The 15,621-nt window shown below is 35.3% G+C and overlaps 1 protein-coding gene and 1 non-coding gene across 2 annotated transcripts; both read right to left on the bottom strand.

Moving 5' to 3' along the window:
- Nucleotides 1-1,185: 1,185 nt before the first annotated feature.
- TRNAE-CUC lies at nucleotides 1,186-1,258 on the bottom strand. Its single transcript has one exon. It is a non-coding gene; the product is annotated as a tRNA-Glu (tRNA).
- A 1,026-nt stretch (nucleotides 1,259-2,284) lies between these two features.
- Nucleotides 2,285-10,694, bottom strand: LOC125205407 (PH, RCC1 and FYVE domains-containing protein 1-like). Its single transcript, XM_048104315.1, has 9 exons — nucleotides 10,098-10,694; nucleotides 9,088-9,174; nucleotides 6,994-7,083; nucleotides 6,756-6,842; nucleotides 6,550-6,669; nucleotides 3,999-6,089; nucleotides 3,751-3,897; nucleotides 2,721-3,274; nucleotides 2,285-2,642 (listed from the first exon to the last, which is right to left on the bottom strand). Exons 1-9 carry the CDS (start codon nucleotides 10,143-10,145, stop codon nucleotides 2,483-2,485), a joined length of 3,384 nt encoding a protein of 1,127 aa, XP_047960272.1. The 5' UTR covers nucleotides 10,146-10,694; the 3' UTR covers nucleotides 2,285-2,482.
- Nucleotides 10,695-15,621: the final 4,927 nt, after the last annotated feature.

Genomic DNA, 15,621 nt, shown 5'->3' with positions numbered 1-15,621 from the left:
AGTGTATATATTTAGAAATTAGACACACCATGTATGAGACATGCGTGTATTTTGATACAATTAATTGAAGGCCTTTGATAAATAGGAGCGCGCCTGCCACGGGTGCCATCTGGGTCGGTATGGATCTAAACCGACCCGGCTCAAATATATTCCACGGTCTTAACCAAATCCGGATCCGACTCATCCATTTACTTAACCTACCATGATTCATTATATAAAAGTACAAAAGTGATGGAGTATTATTTTTTTCAATTTTAAAATAGAAGACTATCAAAAATTTTTATAAAAACAAATAAAATCTTAATTAAAGAGTACCCATGCACTCTCGGGAACGAGTGATTGCAAGCTGAAAAATCGTCTTGCTAGGGTTCTGGTGTTAGATAGGCTTTCAGTTTAACCCATTTAAACTCTTGTGAATCTATTGGGTGTGTTTCCTTTGGTGTTAAACATTTGTATGCACCTGCTTGGCTGTCTAAGTGGAGTCCTAGAAATAGCAAATCCCTTTAAACTTGTTCTTGAAAGAAATTAAATATTTTAATGGACAAGAGAAAGTAAATATACTAAATTACCTTTCATATTCATGAGGGTATTTTTGTCCAAAAAAATAAAGGAAAATAGCTCAAATGATATTAAGTTGAAGTTAATTCTCAAAAGATAATTTTCAAATATTACGGACCAAGATGATAGTTTGAGAAAATTTGCCTACTACAAAAATGTCCCATCTGATAAAAACTATGACCCGAGTTTATGTGCTTGTTACTCATATCAATGGTTCTTTTATAGATAAAAAGTTTTAAAACGAGAAATCTTTATAAAAATATTTTAATTTTTAGTGCTATATTTTAGTTTTCATCTTTATAAAATATTTTAATTTTTAGGGCAGTATTCTAGTTTTTATAATAAAAATTGCAACATGAGTATTGCTTCTTACTCGTATCATATCATTGCTACTTTAATATATAAAAAAATCTTAAAAAGAGTAAAATCTTTCTAAAATTATTTTAATTTTTAGTGCGGTATTCTAGTAATTAATTTTTTAAAAAAAACTACTCCTAAGAAGCAATTGGACACTATTAATATTAGGGGATTTACTGCACAACAATTCTTGAAATTATTTAGATGCATGTTAACTAGTTAATCCATTACTAAATGAGGGCTAATTAAAATTTATTAATTCTAAAAAGTTTCCGTTGCCGGGACTTGAACCCGGGTCTCTCGGGTGAGAGCCGAGTATCCTAACCAACTAGACTACAACGGATTTGTTGTTAGCTTGTGTTTAAATTTATTAATATAGAAATATGAAAGAAGTCGTTCAATTGCATAATAATAGTATTTCATTTTCGTCATGGCATGTATGCCATTTTATGGCACTAGACAGTACTGTATTGATTAGTTTCCTTTTCTTAAGCATCTCTAGTTTATCTTCAAAGCAAGGTCTTTTAGTATGTTTCTTATTAAGAATGTTAGATAGTCACGACTTTGTTTTGTATAAGTGCTTATATAAGACATGACTCGGCAAAATCAAATACTACTCCCTTGTCCCACTTAACATGACACGTTTTTCTTTTTAATTTGTTCCAATTAAGATGACATATTTCATTTATTTGGTAATTTTTTCTCTCCAATTAATACATCCAACCACTTTTCCTCACTCCTATTTAAAAATTCATCTTTCTTTTTCTTTCTATTTTAATACTTACACACACTCTTTCTCTCTCCAATTAATACATTAACCAATAACTTCTAAAATCTCGTGCCGGCTAAGAAATGTGTTATATTAGCGAGACAGAGAGAGTATAACATACTTGGGAATTATGATCATCTTTGGTTAATGGTTGAGTGGATTGTGGATCATATCATTTAACAAAAGTACACTTTGTTGTTATCGCATTGACATCTAATGTAATGGAACAAATAAATAAAATTAGGAAACAGATAACACAGATACATGCCTGTGGCCTTCCCCAACAATGGCTCCAAAAATTAGATTCTATATATCTATATAAATTATAATATTGTTGATCGAAATAGTGCAAAATCTAATGTAATGAATTTAATCGACCCACGTCGTATTCTATCAAAGAAAGATTAGTCACTAAACGAGGATAGTGAACATGTTAAACTATTAAAACAACAAAGTCTACACATTCCAAGTATAAGTGAACATCCATAACATTATCACTATCTCATTTCACATTTGCATTCTTATTTTATAATCATTTGTAATGGTATATATTTATTTATCCTAATTTCTAATTAAAAATATCATACTAATAAAACAAAATTAGAATAACTTGAGGGTTTGATATATACAAAATATGAGCATAAAAACAGGTGGATGCCCTTTCCCTTGCAGAGGAAATCGACCAAAACATTTAAATACATACAAAATAAATAACAAAGAATAAAAGTAAAGGGCGAGGAATGTGCGAAAGGGCCAAAAATCGGATGTCTGTTTCCTCTAAATAGCCTCTGTTATTACCTACATCTGCGAAGAAGGTGAAAGACCTCCCTCCGACCTACGAGCCACCTGCCCACTAACCGATGACTTGTCCGATCCTCTCACATTGTATTTCTCGTAAACCTTTTCTCGGTTGTCCGACCACCACATCTCCGCTTGGTGTTCCCCAAATCTCCTCCGGCTTTATACGCAAACAAATCCATATCAGATCCGAAGAAGGGAGATATCGATTAGAACAAGACGAGAGGGCAGCAAATACCTGAATCGTACACGCTTGAGATCTCTGGTTCCATCACGAAGGGCTACGAGTGTTATGTACACACCCAGTTCGTATTGTTCAATCCATTCAGCTTCGATTTGGCTAGCGCTGCCTGGGACTGCTGAGTTTCTAGATTTCGAGCCAGCATCGCTGTCGCGGTTAGTAGTTGATTCTTTTCCATCAAGACTGTCAGACACGCTGCTCCTGTAAGACTGAAGAACTCCCCCGCCATTAGGAAGCCGAGTATCCAGACGGTCATTTGTTCCATTTGAGTAGCCATGTTCAAGTCCTTGTGGATCTAAGACACTTTCACTGCTTCCAATAGGATCTCGGAGCAATTGAGATGGACCTTGCATTCCATTTCGCACACCTGAGTCAGTTTCAGGTGGATAAGCTGAGTATGTGCTGTTGATATCTTCTGATCTTGAGTTTCTCTCTCCATTCGCACCAGAAGAGTGTGCGCCATTTGATTCCGATCCATTTGGCAAGCAAACTAGTTTGAGACTTTCAGGGTCATAAGACCCAGGCGGCAACCTTTCAGCCATATCTTTAAGCTGGAACATCAAAAATTGCTCAGATCAACAACGAATCTTTTGGCACTGTATAAAACTCTTTCGAATCATCAGACAAAAACAAAACAGAACTTGACCAATGAATTAGCATTCAGCAGAAAGTGAAGCAACAAGCTCACTCAAAGATTAACATAAGAACGAAATCAGGTATGTAATACCCAGCCATGTGACAAAATATAATCTCATAACTCCAATCTCGTAGGTTGCACAGTCAGTTCATTAGTTAAACATATCATGTTTTGACTCTTTTCATAATATCCTTTAAGAAAAGCCAAAGTACGTTGAAAGTTTATTACACTATCATATGTGATAGTCGAGACCAATGCCTTCCCAAAGTCTTGCAATGCCGAACATTGATAACTTGAATACAGAAATGCACAAATAGATGTAAAGTAAGATAAACATAGAAGCTACTGATTAATGAAAAATACCAATAATTTTTTTAAACCAAACATAACCTGAGCTGTAAGTGACTTGATCACTTCTTTTGCAGCTTTACATTTCGCAGATTCGTCAGCGGCTAATGCTGTTGCTTCCTGAGCTTTTTTGGCTGATTGCTGAAGCTCTAATTCTTGCAATTCACATCGGTTTTTAAGGATTTCTACCTGAATCAAGTTCATGATAACAAAAATTAGGAACCCAAAATAGCTTATTAACCCAATATCTGAGAACCAAAAAAGGACAGAGACCGAATTTAGTGATGTACCTGCCCCCGTAACTTATGCACTTCCTGATTCAGAAGCTCATTTGTCTTCTTCAGACTATCAGTGATGCTCTTGGAGAAAGATAAACCTGATGTTGTAGGAACTGGTGTTGCAGACCTTGGAGGGCTAGGTTTCCTCGAAAAAGGCGATACAGACCTTGAACTAACACTCGAGGTTGTGAGAATTGGCTTAGGAACAGTTCGACGTACATCGGTAGACATAACAGCATCTCGTAGCTGCAATAAAGATACTTGAGAAGAGCGACCTAAAGTGAACGTATCAGCTTTTCTTCCTTGTTTAGCTGCTTTTGTGTCCAATTGTTTGATCAAATCAAAATTAGATGGCATGGACTTGGCTATTCTAAGGTCAGCCTTGTCCAGTCTATCCTTGTTTTCACCTGAAAGCCGTGGTCCGGAATTTCTCCGGTTGTTGGCTCCAGATTCTGCCACCTTAGATAGCTTCACAAAACATGAATCACACACACGATAAGGTTTGCTGGGATTGGGTGACAATGCAGCCCGTAGTGCTTTTCTAGAACTACAAGCATGGCAATGAACTAATCCACAGTTGTAGCAGTTATGTCTCTTTCTTGTGAAGCCAAAAGCTTGTCTACAAGCAGAGCACTGGGACTGCTCAGCACCAGAGACCCATTTATGAAGACATATGGCAGCTGTATAATTTGAGCCACAAGCAATAAATTTAACATGTCTATCCTTTAAAGCTTCAACTAGAGTGGGTGCTTTCCTGTCTTCCATATCACCATGGCCCAACCTCCCATTGGCTCCTTTACCCCATGTGTAAACCTCGTTTTTGGAAGTCAACACAGCCACATGATATGCACCGCAAGAGATTTCCTCAACAGATTCAGCTGCAAGCTTGTCTCCTACCAAGCAAGGTAGCTTTCCATCAGACTGAGGATTTCCAAGTTGACCATATACAGTGCTTCCCATTGTGAAAACACGCCCAGATGTAGTCAGGCCAACAGTCAAACTGTGCCCACAGGAAATTTTGTGAAAATTGTAATCAATAAGTGCAGGTACACAGGTAGGCTTCAGCCTTGGTTCTTTATCACCGTGTCCAAGGCGGTTTTTGTCACCATCTCCCCAAGTGAACAATTTTCCAGATGAAAAACTTGCACTAGACTGGGTTACAATCACCTCAACCACTGCAGCCGTATGCCACACTCCACATGCAACAGCAATTGTCCTCAAACCTGCTAGAGATTCTACCTCTCTTGGGTATGAAACATTTTCTCTATTTCCATGACCCAAAACACCAAAAGTTCCATCTCCAAAAGTAAAAAGCTGTCCAGTTGATGTTATCAGTGCAGTATGCCATGGACCACATGTCACACTTGCAATTTGAAGCCCCTCAAGAGGGCCAGCAATTCTCTTTGGTATCCAATGGCTGACATCAGTACCATGGCCCAAGAGCCCGGCATAGTGCGTACCATCGCCCCAGGTGTAAAGTTCACCAGCCATAGTAACAGCGCATGTGTGAAACTCACCACATGCGACAAAATCAACACTGCAAAATGTTAATGATTCCACTAGACGAGGTTGGGTGACATCTTTTCCGACTCCATGACCAAGCCTCCCACCAGATTCTTCACCCCAGCTGAAGACTTCACCCTGCCTAGTGACTAGAGAAGCATGCCGTACCCCACATGCTATATAATGCACATCCAGCACCACGTTTGATTCCAATGGTCTAGGCAGGAGAACATCTGCTCTGGTACCAATGGAACTAGCATTCTTCTCTGGCCCAACCCTGATAACATTATCACATATAACTTCACCCCAAATATACACATCCCCTAGTGCATCACAATCATCTGGTCCAGAACCATGACTTGATGTGCTGGGGGCACTAGATACACTAACCCGAAAAGCATCTGAACCAGATCCTTTCACTTGCATATTTGTTTGATCCAAAGCTACATGTGACCTTTCTGAATATACCAAATTATCAGGTCGGTAGCTCTTAGGAGAAGCAATTATGTTTGAACTAACGGAAACCTCAGATGAGCTAACTTCCCGTGTAGCACTTACAGAACTGTGACTTGGACTATTTGACGTTAAATCTCTGTTTTCCTGGAAGCATATAGTCGATGATTATGATAGATACATGCTACGAAATTCCACCATATGACTAATCTATGACTAATCAAATTTCATTCGGATGAAATACTTTTAAGTAAGTTGACAAAAATTCCCAGTTAAGAAAGTTGCTTTTTTAGGAAAAGCTTGTCACAGATGTATAGACCATTAGGTAACCATCCCAAATGGCAAGGAAAAAAAAATATAAATCAATACCGACACCAAAAGCTGGATGAAGGAAGAAATCACTAAATCAAAAACTAGAATATACTTCAAAGAAAGAATACGAAAAAAACACTCTAATGACCTGCATAACATATAGAAAGAGATAATGGCGACTCCACATAAACAACTAGCTTATCTCTGCTATTGCAGGAGAAAGCTGGTACTAAAACTAAGCATATAACCCTCGGTGGAGGATGATACAGTGATGATACCAGGTTGTAAAACTCACATCAAAATACAGGCCTCCATCACCCCAACCATCAATTTTAGAGCGTCCAGCTTGTCCTGATGTTATTAATGCTTTGAGCCCAGCTATCCAGTTTTCTGCTTCAACTTTATCCTTGCAGATCTAGTAATATGCAACAAAGAATTATGAGCAAACAGCCCCATTAAACAACTTTAAAAAGAACCAAGGAATTTTAGCTCATCACTAACCAGGTCGAGAGATCTTTTCCCGTTGTTATATATAAGAGAAAAGGATAAGTACTCCTTTTCAGGGCACAGATATCGCTGAAAAACAGCCTGTTAACAAGTTCATGCCAATCACTAAAGTCAAATTCTAGATAAAATACGACCACGGACCAAGATATACAGAAAACACAATAATAAAGGAACAAAACATCAATACAAAATAGAGGAAATCAATGGAGTGATTAAGTCCTCAAAATCTTACAGTTCTTTGTCCAGGGATAATTCTTGAAACTGTAGCTAACTTCAAACTCCTATCACCACTACTAGAAATCCAATTTAAAGTTGTTTCGTCCTGCAAAAAATTTAACAACCATTAGAATGGAAGTAAATAGCACAAGGATAATCGACCTTGTAAAAGGTAGTAATGTTGAAAAGCATTGATGATATCGACAACTAATACAACAGTTAAATATGAAGTCTTCTCTACTATACGACTGATAATTTGAAATATTATGAATCCTGATGGGCTTCAACAGTTAAACAACCACACTACTTACACTGGATGAACTTTGCACAAATATTCTATAAGAAAGAGGATGACAGTAATGTGGAGACTCCATACTTGAGATTTTGTTTCATATTACAGGCCACGACAGAGTCCATTAGGAGTTCAACCAACCATCGATGATATAAGCAAACTTAACAGAAAGTTCTTTCACTCTCTGAGGGAAACAATTTTTAACTCGCTTGATACATTTCTGATAATTTTTTTATAGAAGGTCTCACTTAAAGTAGAGTTTTAATAGCTGCAACTATTATATGATGTCTCAGTTTAGACCCTTTCCTTTTAGTTTTATTATCAGTTTGTTTTAAATTGTGAATTCCCTTTAATATTTATAATCTGATAGTAGTTACTAACTTACTATCTCACTAACTAGTAGTAACTAATAGTCAATCCATAAAAACATGTCACTAAGGAGTGTTCGCTTTGTAAAGTGTTTTTATCATATGGTATCTGAAACATAAATAGTTTGGTAATGTGATTGTGGACATTCTTAGAAAATGGGGATTATCCTAAAATCGTGACCATTTGTCTAAATTTACTTGTAGGGAAGGAATCAGGGCTCTAAAACAACAGCAAGGTTTCTGGCCCTCTACTAATGCATTCCTGAATTTCAATATGGTCTATTTGAATTGCCTCGTGACAGAAGTATATGATGTTAAGATAATTTTACAAGTTGGACTCGTTAGTTGTTATTAATAAACTCAATCAACCTGAGCTAGATACACACAAGTCACAAAAAGTATATTATAATTCTCATATATGGTTGATTGCATACCACTTTGATTTAGTACCTAAGGGGCAAATAATTTATTATTGTACAACACCATCATTCAAATATACAACTATACAACTAGCTCTTGAATCCAGGATGTTGCATCTAATATCTATCCACACCAATTGCTTTCTAACCCATGTAACGATACTAGGTCAATTTTACCAGACTACACTGTTGCCATATGTTTGAGAGAATTTTAACAGATCATTGTGGTATTTGATTCCTATTTCAATATGAGTTATTCACAGTTATTGTATTTCCTCGCTACAGATAAGCTCGCCTCCAATATCTTTTTCTTTATATGCCTCTACCAAACTCCTCTTGAATCTAGGAGCTAAAGTGTGTATTCAAGTGAACAAGATAGGCCCACACTCCATTCCAAGCATTAAGGCGGTTCTACTTCTTTAGATGTGCAAGAAGGTAAAGCTAGATCCAAAGGTGTAGATTAGATCAACATATTGCGCTAAGCTTCCAACTTATATCCAATTTGCTCAATGTAATTTTGTAATGTTCCAGAGAAATGTTATTTTGGAAAATTAAGCTTGAAAACTATACAAAGAATGGAGAAGAGTTCAAGAATTTTCAATGTCCCTAAAAAAAATAGGATAGCACTATAGCAGCAAACCTCAAACAACAAGTCAAAAATAAAACAAAAAATAATAGTCAAACATGCGCGTACAATGTCGATCTTCAAAAATATTACTTGAACAAAATGATAATTGTATCGATATGTGATAACAAATGCTACGGTTTACATACCTAAACATATCAGTCCTGAATATCAGAACTGCAAACTATTAAAAGGAAGATTGGAAGAGGCAAGACATATGTGAGCTTAGAATAATTAATAGAGGAAATTACACAAGAGCTAGTTCTTTGCACTCAAATCCATATTAAAGAGCAAATAAGAGCAATAGCAGTAAGAATAATACATCACTTGCAACTGCAGAATGAAATAAGTAAAGCATAACTAGCAATATGATAGTAAAAAGTAGCATAAGGTATGTTAGTCTTACACTAGAGAGTCTAAACGGATAACATTTAGGCTTTCCCTTACGACCATATTTAAGTAGTTGAGCTCCCTTCTTTAGAGCAACCAACGCCTACAAAAGTGAAAATAATTGTCAAAAGAAATATTGGCATTTAAACATGTTATAGTACTTGACTATACAAATACTCTAAATTAAAATCAACCAGTCAAAGTAAGTGTGAATTGAGAAGTGTGGATGTTAAGAAATTGACGGTGAAGTTTTGAGTGAGGAAATACTGTGATGAGCCTACCGCAGATTTCCCTAACTCCCCAACCAGGCAACCACTATGTCTAGCATTTCCAAGTTTATATCCAGAGACTGATCACATTTTTCTCCAACATGAATCAAATAATAATAGAGGAAAGAGTGACAGGAAATGAGAGATAATATGAAAAGCAAATACGCATTCAAGTTATGCTCAGTTAGCCACACAGTAAATGGTTTGTTAGATTTTCATGATTTGAGAATGGCCAGACATTCAGCAACCACAGAACCAAACACAAGAATATAGATAAGACTCAAAATCCCTACTGGAATATGAGATCGACTGCAAATAAAAGCAAGATTAAACCTCCAAATGCTCTGAGTTAAACATATCCATGTATCTTGTTAAGAGACACAATCATGAAGAAAAGCCATGCTCAGAACTACACACTCGCATAAGGACAAATCATAGTTACAACTTTGGGGCCACGTGCTTTTAAATGATCAACAATGCTAAAGACAGGATGTACGCAAGCACAATTGGAAGCAAGAAGAAGATGCATCTCTTCTAAATTCCACAACAACAGTACGAACTCGTGAAAAATTACACTCATACATATGCACGTGAATTATCAATCAGCTGGCAATCAAACAGCATTTTCCTCAAACGAATTAACGAAAATTCCAACTCCGATCACCAAAATACAAAGTAAAACATGAATTAGAATCACACCTCCTAAAACAAAAGCATAAATACAGAGATAGATAGACAAATCAAAGAGCAAGTATACCTGCTCGATGTCACGGTCGGCATTACTGTAGCTAACAAGATCTGCCATTCCATGTGAAGCACTCACCTCCACACCAGCACCACCGCCACCACCATCCGACTCCACTCATTATCATGCCACCACTCCGCCACCTCTTCCTCCGCCGCGCACTACCATCCACACCGCCAACTGACTCCCCTACCTTCCCCTTCGAATTAACAAACAAAGATCCAACCACGAAACCCTCGCCTTCTCTCTCCTGCAGATCTGGAGGACTTTTCCCCTAAAAAAACGCTCCTCGGTTTTTCCGCTCTTCTCCTCAGCGCCGAAGCTCTGAAGTCAAAATAAGTCTTCTCTCCAATTGACTAATTCCGGCACTCGGAAAACTAACTCCGCCGAGCGGTGGCGCCGGCGACGTGGATGTGCGGAGGCGAGAAAACAATCAACGGAAATGAGAAATAAATGTTGAGGTGGAGAGAGTCAGAGAGAGAATGCAATGGCGGAAAGAGAAGGTGGTGTGAGCGTAGAAGAGAGAGAGAGAGAAGCGAGTCAAAGAAGAGGAAAAAGGAGAAGGAGAAGATGCAGCAATTCCGAAACTTTGCCTGAGAAGTGAGAACCGAGAAATATTGAGCTGCGCTAATATGTGGGGAGTTGTACCTCTGCTTCCCTGCAACTCGCTAAATCCATTTTTCTCTTTTATTCCATACTTTTATTTCATTAGATAATAACCACTATTTTTATGAAATTATTGAGATTTTTGGGAATGAGTGTGATCCAGATTCAATCCACATCTTATATTATAAGGGAAACATATTCGTAAATGTAAATCATAATTCATAAACATATTGGTAAATGGAATTCATGAAAATTACTATATTCTCTACTATTCGAAACAATATTTTAAACTTTATTAATTTTTATTTTTTTCTTTTTCATCCGACTCATCTCACTTGTTGTTTGTATCCTACGATGTTGGAAATCGACAAAGTTCATTATATTTTTAAGTTTTAACCATAGTTTAAATTTGGAAAAAAAATAAAAATTCGCTTATAATTTGTGGTTTTATCTTTCAATGTCCTAAAAATTAATTAAACTTATTCTTGGTAAAGGACTTATTCATTTATTTAGATTAATAACGCACCGCAAATTTTTCTAAGAACGGATATCTTCTTGACTGAGATGTTATATCTTGATCAGTCTCCATAATCTATCAATATAACATGTAAACACTCATATTTAATTTACTCATTTTCTAGACAATGTGATGATGATTGTAGATAATGTTACATTGAAAATAATTATCAAACTTAATAGATGAACGTTCCCTCTTAATTTGGTACTCCTCTTTTAAAAATAAACCGCATTTGCTATTTCTAAATGTCACTTAAAATAGACCAATTAAGGTAGGTCTTATACAATACTTCAATCACTTTTTCTATTAATATCTCTCGTGAAGTAGTACTAAATTTTTTCAAAATTCTATATGCATTTTCTTTAATAGATACTCATCAGCTTTAAATTTATTAAAAGTAAAATTCACGTGCTAATCGTATTGAAATCCGTAAGCTATTTAATTATTAAACCAACAATTTAAAGATTGATTCAAAAATGTATTACTGTAATATATTGATGGATCAATCAATTCACAAGGCTGAAGATCAGTTTCGCCTAATCGCATTAGCTTATATTTTCAAAGTAAGATTAGTCAGAAATTTGACATTAATAATCAAGCTTTGTCGTAATTAAAAAATGATCTAGAAGGGTGCATCTATATTCGTAAAAAATTAAAATAAATGGATATACATAGTCCGATTCAAATAAATTGACTAGACCGTGCAATATGCATTCTTGGCTCAAAGTGGACCAAATGCTGGCTGAAATTCCAAAACGCCCTCGCTTTTTTTTTCCATTGAGTGAGACAATACCGTAACTTTGTCGTGAGTTGGTTTAGTGGTAGAGTTATTAATATCTAATAGCAAAAATTTCATGTTTGAGTTCACTGTGGGTACATGGCTTTTAAATTTATATTCCTTTGCTTATAAAATTTTTTTAAGTCATCAAATTTATTTGGTTCCATGAAAAAGGTCATTATTGGAATCAGAAGACAGCATGGTGTGATAGCTATCGTTCACAATAAATGACAAACAAAGAACAATAGTGAATCCCGTCTACGAAGGTTGGGCGAAGCTATCGATCGCATCAAGGGAATTGCATTGTTTCAAATGCCAAATTTACTAATGCTTTTCGACCATCATTGGCCGCTGATAGGGTCGGTAGATCCCGACCCCACGTATATCCGCCGATAACGATGGAATTACAGAAGAAATAAATTTTGGTATTCGAACTGATTGAGTTGGATTTGACGGCAATTTTTGTGTCCATGCTAAATCTTACATTGAACATAAAATGTAGAAGACAGAGAAAAATTAATTAAAAACATTATTTGACGTAACATATTCGAGTGAAATTCAAAACTACTACAGTCGTATATAAAACTATTTAATGGTCTAAGAAAAAAAATTAATTGGAAAATTCAAGAAAAAGTTAATCCATTAATAAGCATGACTGCATAAGAGTAAAAGCAGACAAGTGATTAAGTCATCGGTAGGAAATTAAAGTCTAAATTATTTCTTAGCACAATATTAGTAGGGATTGTATATTCAGAGTAATTTGTTTATTTAAAACTGAATTGACATTCTTAATAGTAGTGATAGTAAAAATTCGATCAAGCACATCCTATATATGGTAGTTCTAGCTTGTTAACATAGACATAGAATGGAACCTTTGAAACAAAAATGTGGCAAAATTCGATATTTTCTAGTATATCATAATTAAGGAATATCCTTTTATTTCTTGTGTCTATGAAAGCAACATGATTATAGTATTGTCATAGGCAAATTCTAAGTGTGAGTTTCATTCTTATATATGTCTATAAGTATCTATTCGGTCCTTCAACTCAATCAAGTTTTTGTTTTTGTTTTGAGTGATTCTTGGTGGTCTTAATTGATCTAATTTTCAAATCTGTGTGCTTTCATTTACTTTCTTGGAATACTCGTTCGATATGGATATGAAATGCTTTGGTATGATAGGCTCCTACTAATATGTAGAAACTTTTAAAAAAATAAGCATCCTTAGAATAATGGACTAAGCAGGTCTCTAGTATGCACTCCCTCCGTTCTAATAAAAATGAAATATTTGATTTTCAGCATGAGATTTTATATAGTGTTATCTTGTGAGTTAATGAAAAAGAGTAAAGTAAAATAGATGAAAAAGTAGATAGAGTGTTGTTTTCATTTTAGAAAACATTTTATTTTTAATGGGACAATCCAAAAAAAAAAATATTTTTATTCTTAATGGAACAAAGAGAGTATATCAAGAATTTAGTATGTAGAACAAGCCCAAAAGTGACTTTTCGTCAAAGTTTCAAAAACTAATCTAGAACTAAAAATGTTTAGACCCGTAATACGAAACATGCCATGACGTTTATAATTAAGGATAAAAACTAAAAATGTAAGCGAGGACGGACATATTGTGGACCAGGGACCACCTTCGTATCTACCAAACAGAAAAAAAAAAAAAAAAAAAAAAAGGGAGGACAGGCTTATTGTGTGCCTCCCTCGGACCTAAGCAAACATATACATGGATGATACAAAAGTGATCAGGCTTAAGGAAGAAAAGAAACAGCAAGAATTAAATTTGAGATGACAAAACAAATCGGAAAAGGTAGCGATGACCAATCCCTACTCTCAATCACCAAATCTAAAGTTGGGAATTTAGATAGCCCAACTCGTCCATCCTAGTTCGGAAAGAGATGGACCGTATGTAAATCACTAGAATTTTGCTAAAGAACTTTGACAAGCCGTAGTAGTCCCGTTTTGCCATTTTAGTCCGTCTGTGAATAAAAATTTCGGTTCACTTTTCACATGAATGGTAATAGGGCCTCACTTTCCACTAACTCATTCTACTCACACTTCATTTAAAAGTTAAAACTAATATATACAAATGAGACTCTTATTCCACTAACTTTTTTCCACCCACTTTTCTTAACATTTCTTAAAACCCGTGACACCAAGAAATGAGACTTCTAATGGCGGACGGAGGGAGGGAGTACATGATTATTTTATGTATGACCAGAATTTAAAATATGTCCATTTTTTTAGATCTAGTTTGCGAAAGTTCTTTCAAACTAATCGTTTTTGTCGGTATCTTAATCCTGTCTTATAAATTTATTGGCCTCTCTTACGTTCTAGCTTCACTTTTATTAAACTCAGAATTAATTATTATTACCTCGGTCTCACAATAAGAATCCACTTTTGTTATTTTAGTCAATTTATTTTTACTTTTACTATAAATGATAAGTAGGTCTCACATTCTACTAACTCATTCCACTCACATTTATTATAAAAATAATAGTAAATAAAAGTGAGACTCTTAATTCCTTAATTTTTTCAACTCACTTTTCTTTACATTTTTTAAAATCCATGTCAAATCAAATATGGACTCCTATTGTGGAACGGAGTATTTTGAAGAGTATAATTAATTGTAGGATCAAGTAGTTGAACCTTTTCCAAGAAGTACAAAATTATTTTAATAATTTGTACTTTTAAAATATAAATTATTTTTCTGTCGAGTTTCGCCTCAACTATAAGGGGACGGAGGGATTACGACCATGGTTCTTAACTTATGTACTATTATTACTAATATTATACTCTATCTGTCCCATAGTAGAGTTTACACTTTCCTTTTTAGTTTTTCGCACAAAAGATGTCACATTTCTTTTTCTTTTTTTTAAAGTTTCCTCTCACATTAATATGAGTATATTATTTTCTCTTTCCACTTAACACACAAAACAACACCTCCTAAAATCTCGTGTCAATCCCCAAGCGTGACATCTACTTTGGGACGGAGGGAGTAATTTCAAATCTAGTATTCCCTCCGTCCCTTAAAATTTGGCACCATTTGACCCGACATGAATTTTAAGAAATGTAATAGAAAGTGAGTTGAAAAAGTTAGTGACATGTGGATCCTACTTTTATATATTAATTTTAAAATAAAATGTGAGTGGGAATGAGTTAGTGGAATGTAGGGCCCACTACCAAAAATTGTAAAAATGAAATGTGACAATTTTTTAGGTACGGGATGAAAAATGAAATAGGTGATAAATTTTCCGGGACGGACGGAGTACTGTTAATATTAATATCTTCATAATTGAGCACAATCAGCAATTTAACATATTTTATTGTTTTTCCTTATTTCTCGACACTCCAAAAAACTCATCTATCAAATTGGAATAGTAAATTATTAGCAGTGTGGCAAATTGAGATTTTAAACTTGTCCCAAGATATAGGAAAATGGAAGAATTAAGGGTCCGAAACCCAAGTGATTTCACAAAAACGAAAGAATTTTTAAATAGAATCCACAAAACAAAATGGAGTATAATAAAAACTCCTGGTTCCAAGGCATTTGGATTTGGTAGGTGAGCGAACAGCGTAAGCAAGGAAGCACCCACCACTGAGGTGGGGCCCACTGTGAAGAAAGGAAGATC

Source organism: Salvia hispanica, chromosome 2 (genome assembly GCF_023119035.1).
Source record: "Salvia hispanica cultivar TCC Black 2014 chromosome 2, UniMelb_Shisp_WGS_1.0, whole genome shotgun sequence".
Lineage (NCBI taxonomy): Eukaryota > Viridiplantae > Streptophyta > Magnoliopsida > Lamiales > Lamiaceae > Salvia > Salvia hispanica.
Note: the sequence above shows the minus strand (reverse complement) of the source record. Positions and strands in the feature narration are given on the sequence as shown.